Source organism: Diaphorina citri, unplaced genomic scaffold, assembly GCF_000475195.1.
Source record: "Diaphorina citri unplaced genomic scaffold, Diaci psyllid genome assembly version 1.1 scaffold996, whole genome shotgun sequence".
NCBI lineage: Eukaryota > Metazoa > Arthropoda > Insecta > Hemiptera > Psyllidae > Diaphorina > Diaphorina citri.
The window spans coordinates 77813-94673 of NW_007378427.1; the positions used below are offsets into that span (position 1 = coordinate 77813).

The 16861-nt window shown below is 41.3% G+C and overlaps 2 protein-coding genes and 2 long non-coding RNA genes across 4 annotated transcripts in view; 1 reads left to right on the forward strand and 3 right to left on the reverse strand.

The window, feature by feature from the left end:
- Positions 1-10098, reverse strand: part of LOC103513620 (staphylococcal nuclease domain-containing protein 1) — a 13082-nt gene extending 2984 nt beyond the window's left edge. The window contains exons 1-7 of the mRNA XM_026826760.1: positions 10074-10098; positions 9562-9782; positions 7987-8247; positions 7414-7602; positions 6141-6405; positions 2610-2821; positions 1491-1694 (exon numbers count right to left, since the gene is read on the reverse strand). Coding sequence (XP_026682561.1) covers positions 1491-1694; positions 2610-2821; positions 6141-6405; positions 7414-7602; positions 7987-8247; positions 9562-9782; positions 10074-10098 — 1377 coding nt within the window. The remainder of the gene's footprint in view (positions 1-1490; positions 1695-2609; positions 2822-6140; positions 6406-7413; positions 7603-7986; positions 8248-9561; positions 9783-10073) is intronic.
- A 1869-nt stretch (positions 10099-11967) lies between these two features.
- LOC113469227 lies at positions 11968-12273 on the reverse strand. Its single transcript, XR_003392703.1, has 2 exons — positions 12200-12273; positions 11968-12118 (listed from the first exon to the last, which is right to left on the reverse strand). It is a non-coding gene; the product is annotated as an uncharacterized LOC113469227 (long non-coding RNA).
- LOC103513621 (U1 small nuclear ribonucleoprotein 70 kDa) overlaps positions 12138-16861 on the forward strand; it is a 9105-nt gene continuing 4381 nt past the window's right edge. The window contains exons 1-5 of the mRNA XM_026826778.1: positions 12138-12316; positions 12412-12699; positions 13649-13868; positions 14415-14499; positions 14780-14877. Of these exons, the coding sequence (XP_026682579.1) occupies positions 12456-12699; positions 13649-13868; positions 14415-14499; positions 14780-14877 (647 nt within the window). The 5' untranslated portion in view covers positions 12138-12316; positions 12412-12455. The remainder of the gene's footprint in view (positions 12317-12411; positions 12700-13648; positions 13869-14414; positions 14500-14779; positions 14878-16861) is intronic.
- On the reverse strand, positions 15832-16732 carry LOC103513618. The gene is made up of 2 exons (XR_541607.3): positions 16585-16732; positions 15832-16336 (listed from the first exon to the last, which is right to left on the reverse strand). It is a non-coding gene; the product is annotated as an uncharacterized LOC103513618 (long non-coding RNA).

Consider the following 16861-nt stretch of genomic DNA (forward strand, 5'->3'; position numbering starts at 1 on the left):
GGGATGAAAAAAGATTGGAGAATTAATGTTGAACAGGCTTGGGAACATTACTTGAAGAAAAAAAAAAAAAAGATCTGTTGTGACGCAGTGGGAATAGGGGGGAAAATCTTGAAAAAGTAGACTGGAAATTTGGAAAAAATGGACTGGAAAACCGGGAAAAGTCAGGGAATTTTATTTTTCCATTTTGGTAGACACCCTGGTTTATCCTTTGTTCAAAGCAGCAGATAACTTTTTCTCAATTTCCTTGGGACCGCAAAGTACTTCCTTAGGAGACAGACTCACCAGTTTCTGGAGGCGTTTGTCTCGTCGGGTTTCGACCAGGAAGAAGCCGCTCCCTATGAGGGCCTTCATCAGGTCGGTTTTACTCACCAGTTTCTGGAGGCATTTGTCTCGTCGGGTTTCGACCAGGAAGAAGCTGCTGCCGATGAGGGCCTTCATCAGGTCGGTTTTGTTAACTTACCAGATTTCATCAGGTCGGTTCTGTTAGTTTTGTTCATCAGGTCGGTTTTACTCACCAGTTTCTGGAGGCGTTTGTCTCGTCGGGTTTCGACCAGGAAGAAGCCGCTGCCAATGAGGGCCTTCATCAGGTCGGTTTTGATAACTCACCAGTCTTCATCAGGTCGGTTTTATTAACTCACCAGTTTCATCAGGTCGGTTTTGTTAACTTACCAGATTTCATCAGGTCGGTTCTGTTAGTTTTGTTCATCAGGTCGGTTTTACTCACCAGTTTCTGGAGGCATTTGTCTCGTCGGGTTTCGACCAGGAAGAAGCTGCTGCCGATGAGGGCCTTCATCAGGTCGGTTTTGATAACTCACCAGTCTTCATCAGGTCGGTTTTATTAACTCACCAGTTTCATCAGGTCGGTTTTGTTAACTTACCAGATTTCATCAGGTCGGTTCTGTTAGTTTTGTTCATCAGGTCGGTTTTACTCACCAGTTTCTGGAGGCGTTTGTCTCGTCGGGTTTCGACCAGGAAGAAGCCGCTCCCTATGAGGGCCTTCATCAGGTCGGTTTTACTCACCAGTTTCTGGAGGCGTTTGTCTCGTCGGGTTTCGACCAGGAAGAAGCCGCTCCCTATGAGGGCCTTCATCAGGTCGGTTTTACTCACCAGTTTCTGGAGGCGTTTGTCTCGTCGGGTTTCGACCAGGAAGAAGCCGCTCCCTATGAGGGCCTTCATCAGGTCGGTTTTACTCACCAGTTTCTGGAGGCGTTTGTCTCGTCGGGTTTCGACCAGGAAGAAGCCGCTCCCTATGAGGGCCTTCATCAGGTCGGTTTTACTCACCAGTTTCTGGAGGCATTTGTCTCGTCGGGTTTCGACCAGGAAGAAGCTGCTGCCGATGAGGGCCTTCATCAGGTCGGTTTTGATAACTCACCAGTCTTCATCAGGTCGGTTTTATTAACTCACCAGTTTCATCAGGTCGGTTTTGTTAACTTACCAGATTTCATCAGGTCGGTTCTGTTAGTTTTGTTCATCAGGTCGGTTTTACTCACCAGTTTCTGGAGGCGTTTGTCTCGTCGGGTTTCGACCAGGAAGAAGCCGCTGCCTATGAGGGCCTTCATCAGGTCGGTTTTGGTCGTCGCGTCCAGGACGGTGACATAGGGAGAGCCGGAAATGTTGTACTCCACGTTGAGGAGGACCTTGCGATTCTCCAGCTCCTCCTCCAGACGCTGGAGCGAGTCGGGCCTGTAGTCCTCCTGCAAGTCGAATAGATGGAAATTAAAACTCAAGTTTTAATTTAATTTATAAAGTTTCCATTTATTATTTTTCAATAAAACACTCAAAACATACTGGACCTCTATAAATGGTATACCCATCCGTATAAGCAGAGCTTGTGCCACGGATGGGGAAAAAGTTAAAGATGAGCGGTCAAGAGCTGACCCTCTACCTGGAGGTGATGAGTTCGAATCCCGGCCAGGGCGGAAATTTTCTGACCGAAATTTTTCGTTCCACGATAGGCAAAGATGTAAAAAAAATGTGCCTTGAAGTAATGCGAAAGCGGTTCAAAGGCACAATCTTTTTATTAATCCAACTAAAAAACCCCTAGTTAGCTTTGATGTGCCTTGAAGTAATGCGAAAGCGGTTCAAAGGCACAATCTTTTTATTAATCCAACTAAAAAACCCCTAGTTAGCTTTGTGTACTCGTGGGCGTATCCCGGCTCCGATTTGAACTGGTCGGGCAGGAAGGTCAGCTCGGAGAACTCGGCCACATCTCTGTTGCCGTAGTCGATGTAGAAGACGTTAGCCTTGCGACCCGTCACCTTCTCCACCTTGACGCGATACCATTCCTGATCCGCTGGGAACCGGGCCGCGCAGATGTCCGCTGTGAAACAAAGGAGAAGAGGAGAAAAGTTAGCTTTGTTTTTAGCGTGTCTGCCTTGTAAGCACTAGGTCGCGGGTTCGATCCTCGCTCGGGGTGGATTTCATCCTGAACGAACAAGGTTCATTCTCGGAACGGCTGGCTTTCTCCTATCCTGTCTTCCTTCTCTCTTCGATTTCGGGACGATAAAACCTTGGCAGTTGCAGTTTCCTCTATCAAACCTATTAAAATAATAATAATAATAATAATAATAATAATAAATAAAAAAAATGTACAGTTAATGTTTACTTACAGGCGGCAGTTTCACGAAGGCCAGCTTGTACTCGTGGGCGTATCCCGGCTCCGATTTGAACTGGTCGGGCAGGAAGGTCAGCTCGGAGAACTCGGCCACATCTCTGTTGCCGTAGTCGATGTAGAAGACGTTAGCCTTGCGACCCGTCACCTTCTCCACCTTGACGCGATACCATTCCTGATCCGCTGGGAACCGGGCCGCGCAGATGTCCGCTGTGAAACAAAGGAGAAGAGGAGAAAACATTAGAATGGCTCGGAAAAAAGAGGAAGATTTCCGCTGTGGAAGAAAGAAGAAGAGGAGGAAACATTAGAATGACTAGGAAAAAATGAAGATTTCCGCTGTGGAAGTAAGGAGAAGAGGAGAAAAATCAGAATGGCTTGGAAAAAAGCTGTGAAAGAAACGAGAAGAGGAGAAAGAAAAAAGAGGAAGATTTCCGCTGTGGAAGAAAGAAGAAGAGGAGGAAACATTAGAATGACTAGGAAAAAAGGAAGATTTCCGCTGTGGAAGTAAGGAGAAGAGGAGAAAAATCAGAATGGCTTGGAAAAAAGCTGTGAAAGAAACGAGAAGAGGAGAAAAAAAAAGAGGAAGATTTCCGATGTGGAAGAAAGAAGAAGATGAGGAAACATTAGAATGACTTGGAAAAAAAGCAAGATGTCCGCTGTGAAAGTAAGGAGAAGAAGAGAAAAATTAGAATGGCTTGGAAAAAAGCAAGATGTCCGCTGTGAAAGAAACGAGAAGAGGAGAAAATATTAGGAAAAAAAAAAAATATATATATATATTCGCCGTTTTTATTTCCTGGTAGTAATAAAACTGCTACATTAGAATCAGGTGTAAGGGTGCCCGCAAAACGAGGAAAGAAAAAAAAAAAGATCTGTTGTGACGCAGAAGTAGACTGGAAATTTGGAAAAAATGGACTGGAAAACCGGGAAAAGTCAGGGAATTTTATTTTTCCATTTTGGTAGACACCCTGAGTTTATCATTATCCTTTGTTCAAAGCAGCAGATAACTTTTTCTCAATTTCCTTGGGACCGCAAAGTACTTCCTTAGGAGACAGACTCACCAGTTTCGAAAGTATCTCGAATCTTCGGAATGCTTCGTTCTGCGCGGTCTCATAAGAATGTATACGTTTTTTTTTTTCATCTGACGGCTTGAATTCCTCGTTCTGTGGGCAACCTTAACCTTGGCTATACGATCACGAACTGAGCTCCTACTTGAAACAAACATACTAGCCATAGCCACCAGCCTGATCACCGGGTACTGTGCACTTCGGAAACATCTACAAACAATAGGCTTCCACCAAGACCAAAATGTCTGTAGGTTATGCGGGGAGCGTGAAGAGATGGCTACTGAGGCTATTCTCGAATGTAAATCCCTAATGGAGACTTACAGTAGGGTTAGCTAATCCTCAGCAAGACATCCATGGACAAAACCTAACGAAAAAGCTATTGAAGATCGCTCCGATCTTCGACCTTAGTTAGGAAACAGCTTTAAGTCCATCCACAAAAAGCCCAATCTGAGGTAAACAGCCATAAAGGGTAGGTTGAGCTTATACGAATCTTGAACAAGCATGATGTACACTAATCTAATAGGTACCTTACACAATCATTAGTAATGTCATTATTTCCAAGTAATGATGAAGAAAAATCAGAACATCCGGAATTCCATCATTAGTAATGACATTACTATTGATCATGTAAGGTACCTATAACAGTATGTACATGTACAACATCCACAGAGTGTAGCCCAACACCAGATTTAATCTGAAAGGGCTACACAGCTACTTTTTCCTGTCTTTGTCAAACAGCCCTAAAGGATAGGTTGAGCTTATACGAATCTTGAACAAGCATGATGTACACTAATCTAATAGGTACCTTATAGGTACCTTAGACAATCAATAGTAATGTCATTATTTCCAAGTAATGATGGTGAAAAATGAGAAAATCCGGAATTCCATCATTAGTAATGACATTACTAATGATCATGTTATAGGTACCTTACACAATCATTAGTAATGTCATTATTTCCAAGTAATGATGATGAAAAATCAGAAAATCCGGAATTCCATCATTACTGTCTTTGTAATAACTGTTGTGTAATACACAGCTACTTTTTCCTGTCTTTGTAATAACTGTTGTGTAATACACAGCTACTTTTTCCTGTCTTTGTAATGTTAATAAAATAAAAGTACAGCAGAACCTCGATTATTTCAACCTCCGTTTTTTCAACTCTCTATTATTTCAACCCCAAAATCAGGCCAAAAGAGGGTATTTATTAACCATTTTGTTCTTTTGTATCTAAATTTTGCCCCCCCCTTTCCATTGTTTTATACGGAATTTCAATTATTTCAACTACCCTTGGTCCTAATTAGTTGAAATAATCGAGGTTCTACTGTACCTCTGTTTTATAAAAATGTACTTGACGGTACTCACTTCGTTTCGGCGTGTACGCCCCAAGGACGGGCGGGTTGGCGGTGAACTCCTGACGGAGCCGGGACATGAGCAATCTCAAGTCGTTCCAGAAATGGGTCGACTGTGTAACCTTGTATAAAAGATTATGTACATACGTATAAAGAAAAAGAAGAAAGGAAGAAGGAAGGAAGAATTTTACACCTGCCATACACCGGGATTATGGTCTCTAGCCATGGTTAATTGGCTCTTCCTGAACCGCAGACAACTGTCCGTGAGGACTAATCCACAAAAAGCCCAATCTGAGGTAAACAGCCATAAAAGGTAGGTTGAGCTTATACGAATCTTGAACAAGCATGATGTACACTAATCTAACAGTATGTACATGTACAACATCCACAGAGTGTAGCCCAACACCAGATATTTAATCTGAAAGGGCTACACAGCTACTTTTTCCTGTCTTTGTAATAACTGTTGTGTAAGTAATGTTAATAAAATAAAGGTACAGTAGAACCTCGATTATTTCAACCTCCGTTATTTCAACTCTCTATTATTTCAACCCCAAAAAAATCAGGTCAAAAGAGGGTATTTATTAACCACATTTGTATCTAAATTTTGCCCCCCCTTTCCATTGTTTTATACGGAATTTCAATTATTTCAACTACCCTTGGTCCCAATTAGTTGAAATAATCGAGGTTCTACTGTACCTCTGTTAGAAAAAAAATGTACTTGACGGTACTCACTTCGTTTCGGCGTGTACGCCCCAAGGACGGGCGGGTTGGCGGTGAACTCTCCACATAGTGTAGCCCAACACCAGATTTAATCTGAAAGGGCTACACAGCTACTTTTTCCTGTCTTTGTAATGTTAATAAAATAAAAGTACAGTAGAAACTCGATTATTTCAACCTCCGTTATTTCAACTCTCTATTATTTCAACCCCAAAATCAGGCCAAAAGAGGGTATTTATTAACCACTTTGTTCTTTTGTATCTAAATTTTGCCCCCCCCCTTTCCATTGTTTTATACGAAATTTCAATTATTTCAACTTTCCTTGGGCCCAGTTAGTTGAAAAAATCGAGGTTCTACTGTACCTCTGTTAGAAAAAAAATATACTTGACGGTACTCACTTCGTTTCGGCGTGTACGCCCCAAGGACGGGCGGGTTGGCGGTGAACTCCTGACGGAGCCGGGACATGAGCGAGTCGATCTTGGACGCCTCGCTCACCTTCTGGCAGTAGATGGCCAGCTCCGGCACGGACGACACCACGCACACCACGGCCTCGACATAGTTGACCGTGCGTTCCGGCCGGGCCGACGACTCGGCAGCGGCGGCCTCCTCGGACCTCTCCTGGGCCGCCTTGATGTCGTCCTCTTCCTTGTAGTTCTCCCACCTCTGTGACAAGAGAAGAAGAAATACAGTTTTCAATTTAGGGAAAAATGACCTAATAGTCAACTCCGAGCATTTGAAAACGACAATTTATCACAGGCGACTTTTTTCCCCTCTTTTTCAAGTAAAAACTCCTACTTAAAATAAGAGGGGAGAAAAGGAATCTGTGTAGACATGTCTTAAAAATAATTAAAGCTCAAACCTTCAACTATGTAAGTACAGATAAATACCTTGAAGTGATGCGATGGATATATCATCCTAAGAGGCCAGAATATTAGAGTAAAAAAAAAAACTAGTTGGCTGACCTAATAGTCAACTCCGAGCATTTGAAAACGACAATTTATCACAGGCGACTTTTTTTCCCTCTTTTTCAAGTAACGCCTACTTAAAATAAGAGGGGAGAAAAGGAATCTGTGTAGACATGTCTTAAAAATAATTAAACCTCAAACCTTCAACTATGTAAGTACAGATAAATACCTTTAAGTGATGCGATGCATATATCATCCTAAAAGAGGCCAGAATATTAGAGAGAAAAAAAAAACTAATTGGCTCGTCCTGAACCGCTGTCAATCGTCGTAAGGGCCTTGTGCTTGTTTTTTTCAAGCAGCTAGTTGGCTCGTCCTGAACCGCTGTCAATCGTCGTAAGGGCCTTGTGCTTGTTCTTTTCAAGCAGAGAGAACCCTTGAAACTATCAGCTAGCTAGGCTGGGTAGGGTTACCTGTTCTTCTCCCTGTTTGGTCGCACAGCCCTACTCTCTGGTTAACGTGCCTTAGCTAGACAATGTTCTTTTCAAGCAGTGAGAACCCTTGTACATTTCACTGAAACACTAGTTCAACTTACCCTTAGTTTCAGACCCTTGGCTTTCTCCTCTGCCTGTTTGAGAGCTCGGAAGTAGATGGACCGTTCTGCAGTAGACGCTAGCCTACTCTCTGGTTAACGTGCCTTAGCTAGACAATGTTCTTTTCAAGCAGAGAGAACCCTTGTACATTTCACTGAACCACTAGTTCAACTTACCCTTAGTTTCAGACCCTTGGCTTTCTCCTCTGCCTGTTTGAGAGCTCGGAAGTAGATGGACCGTTCTGCAGTTTCATGGACGCGGGCAAAGCCTTGCTCTACAAGCTCCACGGAGAGATTGATATTGTTCACGAACATCCAGCCGATCATGCCGCCTCGCTTGTCCATTGTCTCCACTTTCAGTTCCACCTGAAACACCAAGGCACGCGTTCCATGAATAAACTTCTTTTTTTTTCTTCTTTTTGTCTAATTAGGCGCTTTAACCCTTTAGTAAAGATCTTTCAGAAAACTAGCTATTAGGAGGGCACAAAAGTAGTTTCGACTTACGGTCCGTTGCAGCACCAGCTTCTTCACATAGTCGAGCGCCTCCTCGCCAAACTCTTCACTCGGGATGCGATCCTTCGTGTTGGGCCCCGCCGGTCTTGACGCGCGCGGACAATCGAGAGGCACGCGTTCCATGAATAAACTTCTTTCTTTTCTTCTTCTTTTTGTCTAATTGGGCGCTTTAACACTTTAGTAAAGATCTTTCAGTAAACTAGCTATTAGGAGGGCACAAAAGTAGTTTCGACTTACGGTCCGTTGCAGCACCAACTTCTTCACGTAGTCGAGCGCCTCCTCGCCAAACTCTTCACTCGGGATGCGATCCTTCGTGTTGGGCCCCGCCGGTCTTGACGCGCGCGGACAATCGATCCCACCCAACAGGAACGTTATCAGGCAGGTTTCACGGTCAATGTAGATGCGGAAGCGCGAACCGGATGCGACAAACTCGACGACACCCTCGATGGAGGAGGTGCGCTGCAGAGACGGGAACATGGCCTTGGCACGCGCAGAGTCCTGTGGGAACAGAGGGAATGCAGAACAAGTATGATTAGATCTTGGAATTTTACAATATCTAGTTAGAATACACTTTGTTTATGCCGCCAGAATGAGACTGAAAAGTCCCTTTATTCCAGCACTTCCAGCAGTAGGGAACAGAGGGAATGCAGAACAAGTATGATTAGATCTTAGAATTTTACAATATCTAGTTAGAATACACTTTGTTTATGCCGCCAGAATGAGACTGAAAAGTCCCTTTATTCCAGCACTTCCAGCAGTCTATAGGATCTTACAACTGCAACATTAAACGGAAACCCAAGAGAGTATTTTACCCAAGTACTGCCTTTTATACCAATATAGAAGGTGTGGAAAAAAGACGTGTTCTTTTTCATAACTTTCTTTCAGGTGGCAGGGTTCTCTACTATGGCTCATGTGTCAAATTGTCAGTAACTAGTGAAATATGTCAAAGAGTGCTAGAAGAGGTTAAGGAAAGAAATAGTTCAAAACACCTTACGAGACATAATAACTTCATGAAAAACATTTTGGAATAATAACTTTCTTTCAGGTGGCAGGGTTCTCTACTATGGCTCATGTGTCAAATTGTCAATAACTAGTGAAATGTCAAAGAGTGCTAGAAGAGGTTAAGGAAAGAAAAAGTTCAAAACACATAACTTTCTTTCAGGTGGCAGGGTTCTCTACTATGGCTCATGTCTCAAATTGTCAATAACTAGTGAAATGTCAAAGAGTGCTAGAAGAGGTTAAGGAAAGAAATAGTTCAAAACACCTTACGAGACATAATAACTTCATGAAAAACATTTTGGAATTAGTTAGAATACACTTTGTTTATGCTGCCAGAATGAGACTTAAAACTCCCTTTATTCCAGCACTTTCAGCAGTCTATAGGATCTTACAACTGCAACATTAAACGGGTTCCCTACTATGGCTCATGTGTCAAATTGTCAATAACTAGTGAAATGTCAAAGAGTGCTAGAAGAGGTTAAGGAAAGAAAAAGTTCAAAACACCTTACGAGACATAATAACTTCATGAAAAACATTTTGGAAGGAAGAATAGAGGGATGTACACGAGGAAGACCGAGGAAGATCTTCCTTTAAAAACACCATTTCCATCATGAATGTAACATCCTACAATGAATTTTTTCCCCATTTTTGATAGTTAGGATGCTTATTTGTAAATAGTTAGTACTTAAAGGGAAACCGTTTATATATATGTAAATAAATAAAAAAATAAATAAATAAATGAAGTCTATGGCAATGAACAGAATAATGTGGCTATCACGACAGCCTTTAGAATATGAGTGGAATGTCACCTACCGTGGATACATCGTTGACGCGATGCACGGGGATGTCCTTCTTGGCCCAGACGCCCACCAGGGACTTTTCTGCCTTCTCCTCTGCCTGGCGGAGTTTCTCATAGTGGGGGGACTTCTTCTCCTCGTCCTCTCTGTACCGGACACACGTGGCCAAACCCTTCGACACCAGAGCTTCGGCGATGTTCCTGTGATAACAAATATCGATACGGTTAAGTGGAAGAACTCACAACGGTTTAGTGAAAACAATTCGGTTAAGTAAAAGAGCTCACATTGGTTTAGTGAAAACAATACGGGTAAGTGGAAAAGCTCACATCGGTTTAGAGTAGGCATCAGCTAAACTTGTATATCTGTGACTGTACAAGTTCGGTTGTACCAATAATAATCATCAGTTTCTTTTGAATTCATAATAAAACGATAATCAAAACATTTGTCAACATATAACTGAGGATTTATTCTTAATTTGAGATGATAGGGGGGAGGGGGGGCAGAATTAGTAGCGTCCCCCCGCCCCACCCCAGCTCACATATGGGTTAGGCATTGTAGGGGCACCGCACAACTTTGTTTAGGGCACCGCGGCCCAAAAAGTTTGAGAACCCCTGGTTTAGACTTCAGTGGAAGAATAAGTCATGTAGAACCAATAAAATACATATTGTACCTTGTTTAGGATAGAAAAGTCATTTTTATACCGCAATCTTTGAATCATCAAAGTCAACTTTTTTTAGAGGTTTGATAGCTTAACAATTGAGGTCTTATCCGAAATCGAGAAGAGGAGGACGGGATAGGAGGAAGCCAGCCTTTCCTAAAAGGAGTCTCATGTGTTTAAGACGAAATCCGCCCAGGGTGTGAATCGAACGCTATCCTCGAAGCCAACTTAAATGGCTTCAATTCATTTTCTTTATATTTAACACAAAATACAGTGCATTCATAAAGTCCCCCCCTCCACCTTAATTTTTGAACGGATGGATTTAGAAACCTGAAATTTTGTATACGAGCCTGTATTTACCTCTAGTTTCTTATAGGCTATGTAAAAGTTCAGGGACTTTTTCAGGGTCGGCCCCAGGGAACCAACTTTCTCGGGGAACTTTTCCTGTGCTTCCTGGACATAATCCTGGGACACCGTCACCTTCTTCCCAATCAGACGCGTACGCACGAACTAACCTCACCTAGTGGTTACCTTCCACTCGAGAGTCTATTATTATACAAGAGGCACCTGCACATGGCTTTATTGTAAAATAACAGGAATAAAATGGCAATTTTTCCATAAATTCATTTTTAGAAGAGAAAAAAGCAACACTTTTGACAGTTCTACATAAAAATTAGTGGGGAGTAATCACTAAGCTATCAGCATTAAATTTAGTTTTCCAACGGATTACTGAAGTTAAGCAATGGTGCACAAGGTTGATATCTAAATAAGTAATCATCTGGGACTTCCACTTCCAGGCATTATGTACTGATGGCCATGTCAACCTTGTTACTTTTATTTCAGAATAACCTAGGAGCTGGTTTGAACAATTTCCCCACCTTGAAACAAATCTAAGAAGAACATATACATAAGTAATGAGATAATGAGGTCTTTTGTGGGTAAGAACTGGGTTAGACTAGGCTTGGATAAAATTAGGTACAGCTGATTGGTACTTAGAAGTTACAAAGATGGGAAAATGTTTTAAAAGGTAGGGAAAGGGGGAGGAAGGTTTTAAAAAGTAACTAACATTACAGATTAAAAAAACTGTATCTGAGAAAAGGTCTTCAACAAAATTATCTTGTAAAAGATTCAACTAATCACATGAAAAATCAATGGATTAGAATTCAATTTTCAGTCATATACTCTCAAATCAAATCTTTACTTTTTGTACTGCTCATCATTTTCTCCACTGTAAAAACTTGATTTCGTCTATCTAGGATTTTTCTTTACAATATGGGGTCGGGATTTTTCATCATCCTTTAATATGTCCCCTGATATGTTCACAAAGAAATTATCATACAAATTTGGTCTCTCCTCTTAATGAAATTTTGGGTATGGGATCTTTTTGAATAATTATTAAATATTTTATTGTTTTTTTCTTTTTAAAATTCAAACGATTTTTTCCACACACTACCTACATAGTAATATTTTCCTAGTTTTATTTAATAATTTTTCTTTAACAAAAAAGATAGTAAATATTGCGCTGGGTTTTTATTAACGTAAGTAGAAAAAAATGCGCACCAGGTAAAATATTAAATCTCCCTCAGAAGTTGGACACTCGTTGCATTTGAATCCAAAATAGGAAGTCAACGCGCGAATCTAGAATCGAAAATAATCCAATTGTAAGTAACATTCTTACGGTGGGTAGCTTTCTTTTCTTATTTCCCTAGATAGGATTAACAACTTCATGGTTGCCTGCGAATGTTAAGTGATAATAATTTCCATGGCTCGTTAGTTATTTGATGACACCAAATAGGTACTTAGATTCACCTCGCGTTCATTTAAAATCAAAAAATATAAAAAAAATCCCTCACATCATTTCTTCTTACATTCCGGATTCTTTACCACCGTTTTTCCCTTCAAGTTTCCATTGAACCTTGACGTCCATCCCTCACATCATTTCTTCTTACATTCCGGATTCTTTACCACCGTTTTTCCCTTCAAGTTTCCATTGAACCTTGACGTCCAGATATCACTCTTTCCTTTGTAATAGGATTCCTAAATCCTTTCACCCCCTTTTATTTCAGGTAACCGCGATTCTAGGTTTTGCTTATCTTGTTTTTGAACGGTAGATCTCCTTTTTAATAGGATTCCTAAATCCTTTCACCCCCTTTTATTTCAGGTAACCGCGATTCTAGGTTTTGCTTATCTTGTTTTTGAACGGTAGATCAAACTTGCTCAAACTTAAAATCACGTTTCAGGTTTTTAGGCACATGTTAACTCGGTTCAGCAATAAACTAATTGAATTTATTTTGTTTTCCTTCTTTCTTCCCTTCCTCTGTTTTCTCATTTCCCTACTGGGTCCTTTGACAATCCTATTCCCTGGTGTGGTACCTTGTTGGGTTTTCTCTCTAGCCGCCTACAAGCATGCTGACGGAAAGAAAATCGACGGTCGTCGAGTCCTGGTTGACGTGGAAAGATCCAGGACCGTCAAAGGATGGCTACCCCGTCGTCTTGGTAAGTGGGATTGTTCCTTCTTTTGAGGTGTATAGAGGAAACTGTAATTTCTGAGGGCTTATCGTCCCGAGATGGAAGACAGAAGGCGGACAGGATAGCAGAAAGCCAGCCGTTCCGAGAATGAACCCTATCTATTTAGGATAATATTCGCCTCAGGTGGAAATGGAAGACAGAAGGCGGACAGGATAGCAGAAAGCCAGCCGTTCCGAGAATGAACCCTATCTATTTAGGATAATATGCGCCTCAGGTGGGAATCGAACCCGCGAACTAGCGCTTACATGGCTGGTGTCCTACCCTCCAAGTTAACTAGGCTGGGAAGTTCTAAATTTTTTTTACATTAAATTCGCTTAGTTTGTTTAGTCATAGTCATAACTCTCGAAAGGTTCGTCCGATTTTGATTGCTTACAAGGCTGGTGTCCTACCCTCCAAGTTAACTAGGCTAGGAAGTTCTAACATTTTTTTTTTTACATTAAATTCGCTTAGTTTGTTTAGTCATAGTCATAACTCTCGAAAGGTTCGTCCGATTTTGATGAAATTTGGAAATGTTAAACACCTTAACATCAAAGACCATTTTTTGTTCTTAAAATTATAAGATCGATCAGGCCTACAGGGAACCTTTAAATGCCCCTTGTTCTGAGTGAGTTCCACAATTCACTGAACGACTAGAACGAGCTGTTTCCCTCAACTAGTCATTTTGATGAAATTTGGAAATGTTAAACACCTAAACAGCAAAGACCATTTTTTGTTCTTAAAATTATAAGATCGATTGGGCCTACAGGGAACCTTTAAATGCCCCTTGTTCTGAGTGAGTTCCACAATTCACTGAACGACTAGAACGAGCTGTTTCCCTCAACTAGGAAGTGTTGTTTTTATTTATTTATTTTTTCCACCAAAAATTCTACCAACGTAAAAATGCTTTGAATTCTAACACACCTTTTTTTATTCTCAGGTGGCGGACTAGGCGGTACAAGGCGTGGAGGCCCGGACGTCAATCTGAAACACTCAGGTCGCGAGGATAACGAGAGGGAGCGAGAGAGATATCGTCTGGAGCGAGAGAGAGAGCTGGCAGGCGGGCCGCCTCGTGCGAGAAGTGGCTCGAATGATCGTGAGAGAGAACGAGAAAGAAGACGCTCGCGGAGTAGAGAGCGCAAACGACGGACTTCGAGATCGTAAGTGACTTTGGGTGTCTACCAGTGGACAGAATAGTCCCTAATAGCCCTTGGATTTTCAGCAAAATCCCTTTTAGGGGTGAGCTTTTATTATTCTTATTTTTTTAGAGGGAACAACTGTAACAACGGAGGTTTTATCGAAATTGGATAGGATAGGAGAATACCAGCTTTTCGAACCCTATCTATTTAGAATTAAGTCCGCCCCAGGCGAAAATCGAACCCGCGACTGTCGCTTGGAATTCAGGCGTACAACCCTCCAAGCTAACTACTCTAGTCTGGCTAATTTTAACCTTCTTTTCTGAGCCCTAATTCTTTTCTTTTCATAATTAAACAAGGTCTTACAGATGTAGGTACATATTGTATTATGTTTTTAAACCTATAAAATACACAAGACCTTGTTTAGACTGCTGCTGGGTTAAAGGGACTTTTTAGTCTCATTCGAGCAGGATAAACAAGGTATATTCCACTCTGATTCGATTTTTAGTTGTCCTGAATGTGTCAATTTTTCCCAAATCTAACATTTCCCTCTTCACTCCCCTTTGCCAGACGTTCCCGTGACCGCAGAAGACGTCGCAGCAGGGAACGCATCAGGGACGACGACATTGAAGAGGTGGAGTTCCGGCCGAAGGATCTCATATTTTATTATGTTGTTATTAAACCCATAAAATACACGAGACCTCGTTTAGATTGCTGGGGTAAAGGGACTTTTTAGTCTCATTCGAGCAGGATAAACAAGGTATATTCTACTCTGATTCGATTTTTAGTTGTCCTGAATGTGTCAAATTTTCCCAAAGCTAACATTTCCCTCTTCACTCCCCTTTGCTAGACGTTCCCGTGACCGCAGAAGACGTCGCAGCAGGGAACGCATCAGGGACGACGACATTGAAGAGGTGGAGTTCCGGCCGAAGGATCGGAGCGACAGAGATCGAGATAGGGATCGCAAGCGAAGGAGAGAGAGGGAGAACTCGGAGGATCGCAACGAGAGGAAGCGAGATCGCAAGGAGAGACGGTGAGTAGAATCATCGCTGTTGTATTACTATTATTACTCCTTTTTTAACGGCTTTCTTTTAAGTGGCAGGATTTTCCTGGAGGAGCTCTTCCATCCAACCACTAAATTTTTCTTTCACTGTGAGCCTTTAAGATATTAACTCGTATAAATGAGACAACTGCTAGATTAGACTCGTGTAGTCTGTGTCGCACCATGCTCAGGCCGTAGTATGTCCCTCATCAGGTGGGCGAAAAGGTACACAATACTCTCCATTTAAGGTGGTTTGTCAACATGTGAGAACTTAACCAGAAAGTAACCCGTTGAAATATTTGCAATTGAAAAAATGCGAGTGCATTGTTTTTTTCTTCTTCTTCTTCTTCTTCTTAATGTTCCTCTCCTATCGGAGGTTGGAAGTCATCATGGCAATGTGGTGTCTGTTTCTGGCCGTTTTGAAGAATTGCTTGGAGTTATAAGAACCAGTTGCTAGGATTCTGCAACCAGAATGGTAGATATTGAACCTTCTGCATTTTTACTCATGATTGTGTTGATTTTGTTTTTAATTTTACAGCAAGGAACGTGAGCGTAACAATGAAGAACGAGAAGAGAAAGTGTTCATCAAACAGGAACCGTGTATAGAGGAAACTGTAATTTCTGAGGACTTATCGTCCCAAAATGGAAGACAAGGCGGACAGGATAGCAGAAAGCCAGCCGTTCCGAGAATGGTTCATTCTATTTATGATAATATTCGCCTCAGGTGGGAATCGAACCCGCGAACTAGCGCTTACAAAGCTGGTGTCCTACCCTCCAAGTTAACTAGGCTGGGAAGTTCTAAATTTTTTTTACTATTGTGAAATGCTAAGCTCTAAAGTGAAAAAGGAAGGGAAAAAAATATCTCGTTTCAAAGAATAGTTGAATAATAAATAATCTTGGTACCTGTGACAGAAAAACGGCCTCTTTTTTCGTACCTGGGTTTTTTGCGTTATCAAGACAATACATTTTCTTTACATAGCAGAGGGAAACTAATAAGAATATGTAAGTAGGTAGAAGGTAGGTAAATAATAACATCAATGATTGAGTTCTGCAGAGGACCTATTATGTTTTTAACATTGTTTTTATCAATACATAAAAGGGGTTTTCCCTCTAAAAAACTAGTCTAGAATAAGGGACTATTCAATGAGGTCCGAATTTTTAACAGTAAGGCCTCTGAGTTTTTTTTTAACTGCTTAGGTTTTTCCCAGCTCCTTTGACTCATGTCATAAATTTATCACTTATGGTATTATTTTTTAAAGTAATTTTTCTCTTATTTGAGGGGGGCTTACATTGGTTATATTGATACATAAAATACTGTCTACCTATCAGGTATACATCACTGATGATTATTGAATGTTGGAATCTCAACACAATCTAGTAGTAACTTAAACATGAATATGTAATATTAACAAAAATATGGACAATATTATTGAGGCACAATCCAGAATATCTGCAACACAGAAAGAAAAATGGGAAAATAGATTTAATAATCAAGTGACAATCAATTTAGTTCCTCATAAAGGAAGAATACTACCTTCTATCAACTCATAGAAAGAAGAATACTCCCTTTTATCACCTCTTATGCTTACTTACTCCCTTCTATCATCTCATAGAAAGGAGAATACTTCCTTCAATCACCTCATAGAAGGGAAATGTTTTGTTGCCAATAATACTGTTGCCATTACCAAAAAGACTTACTGGGCAATGTTAACAAGCACAAGAGTCACCACCATTGTTTCTACTGCCCTCTCCACTCAGCTTGATTTGATCGGGGAATTCATTGTAGAGTTCAACCTCAGATTCTTGAGCCAGTGCATTGCGGGCAATGGTCTGGAATGCTTGCTTAAGGAGAGACGGTGAGTAGAATCATCGCTGTTGTTTGTTTAGCCAACGAGAGCAGCCTAAGACGCGTTTCGTCCTTATTTGAACTCATCAGTTAGACATAGCTCTCAGGTGCTGGCCAAGAATTTGGAAG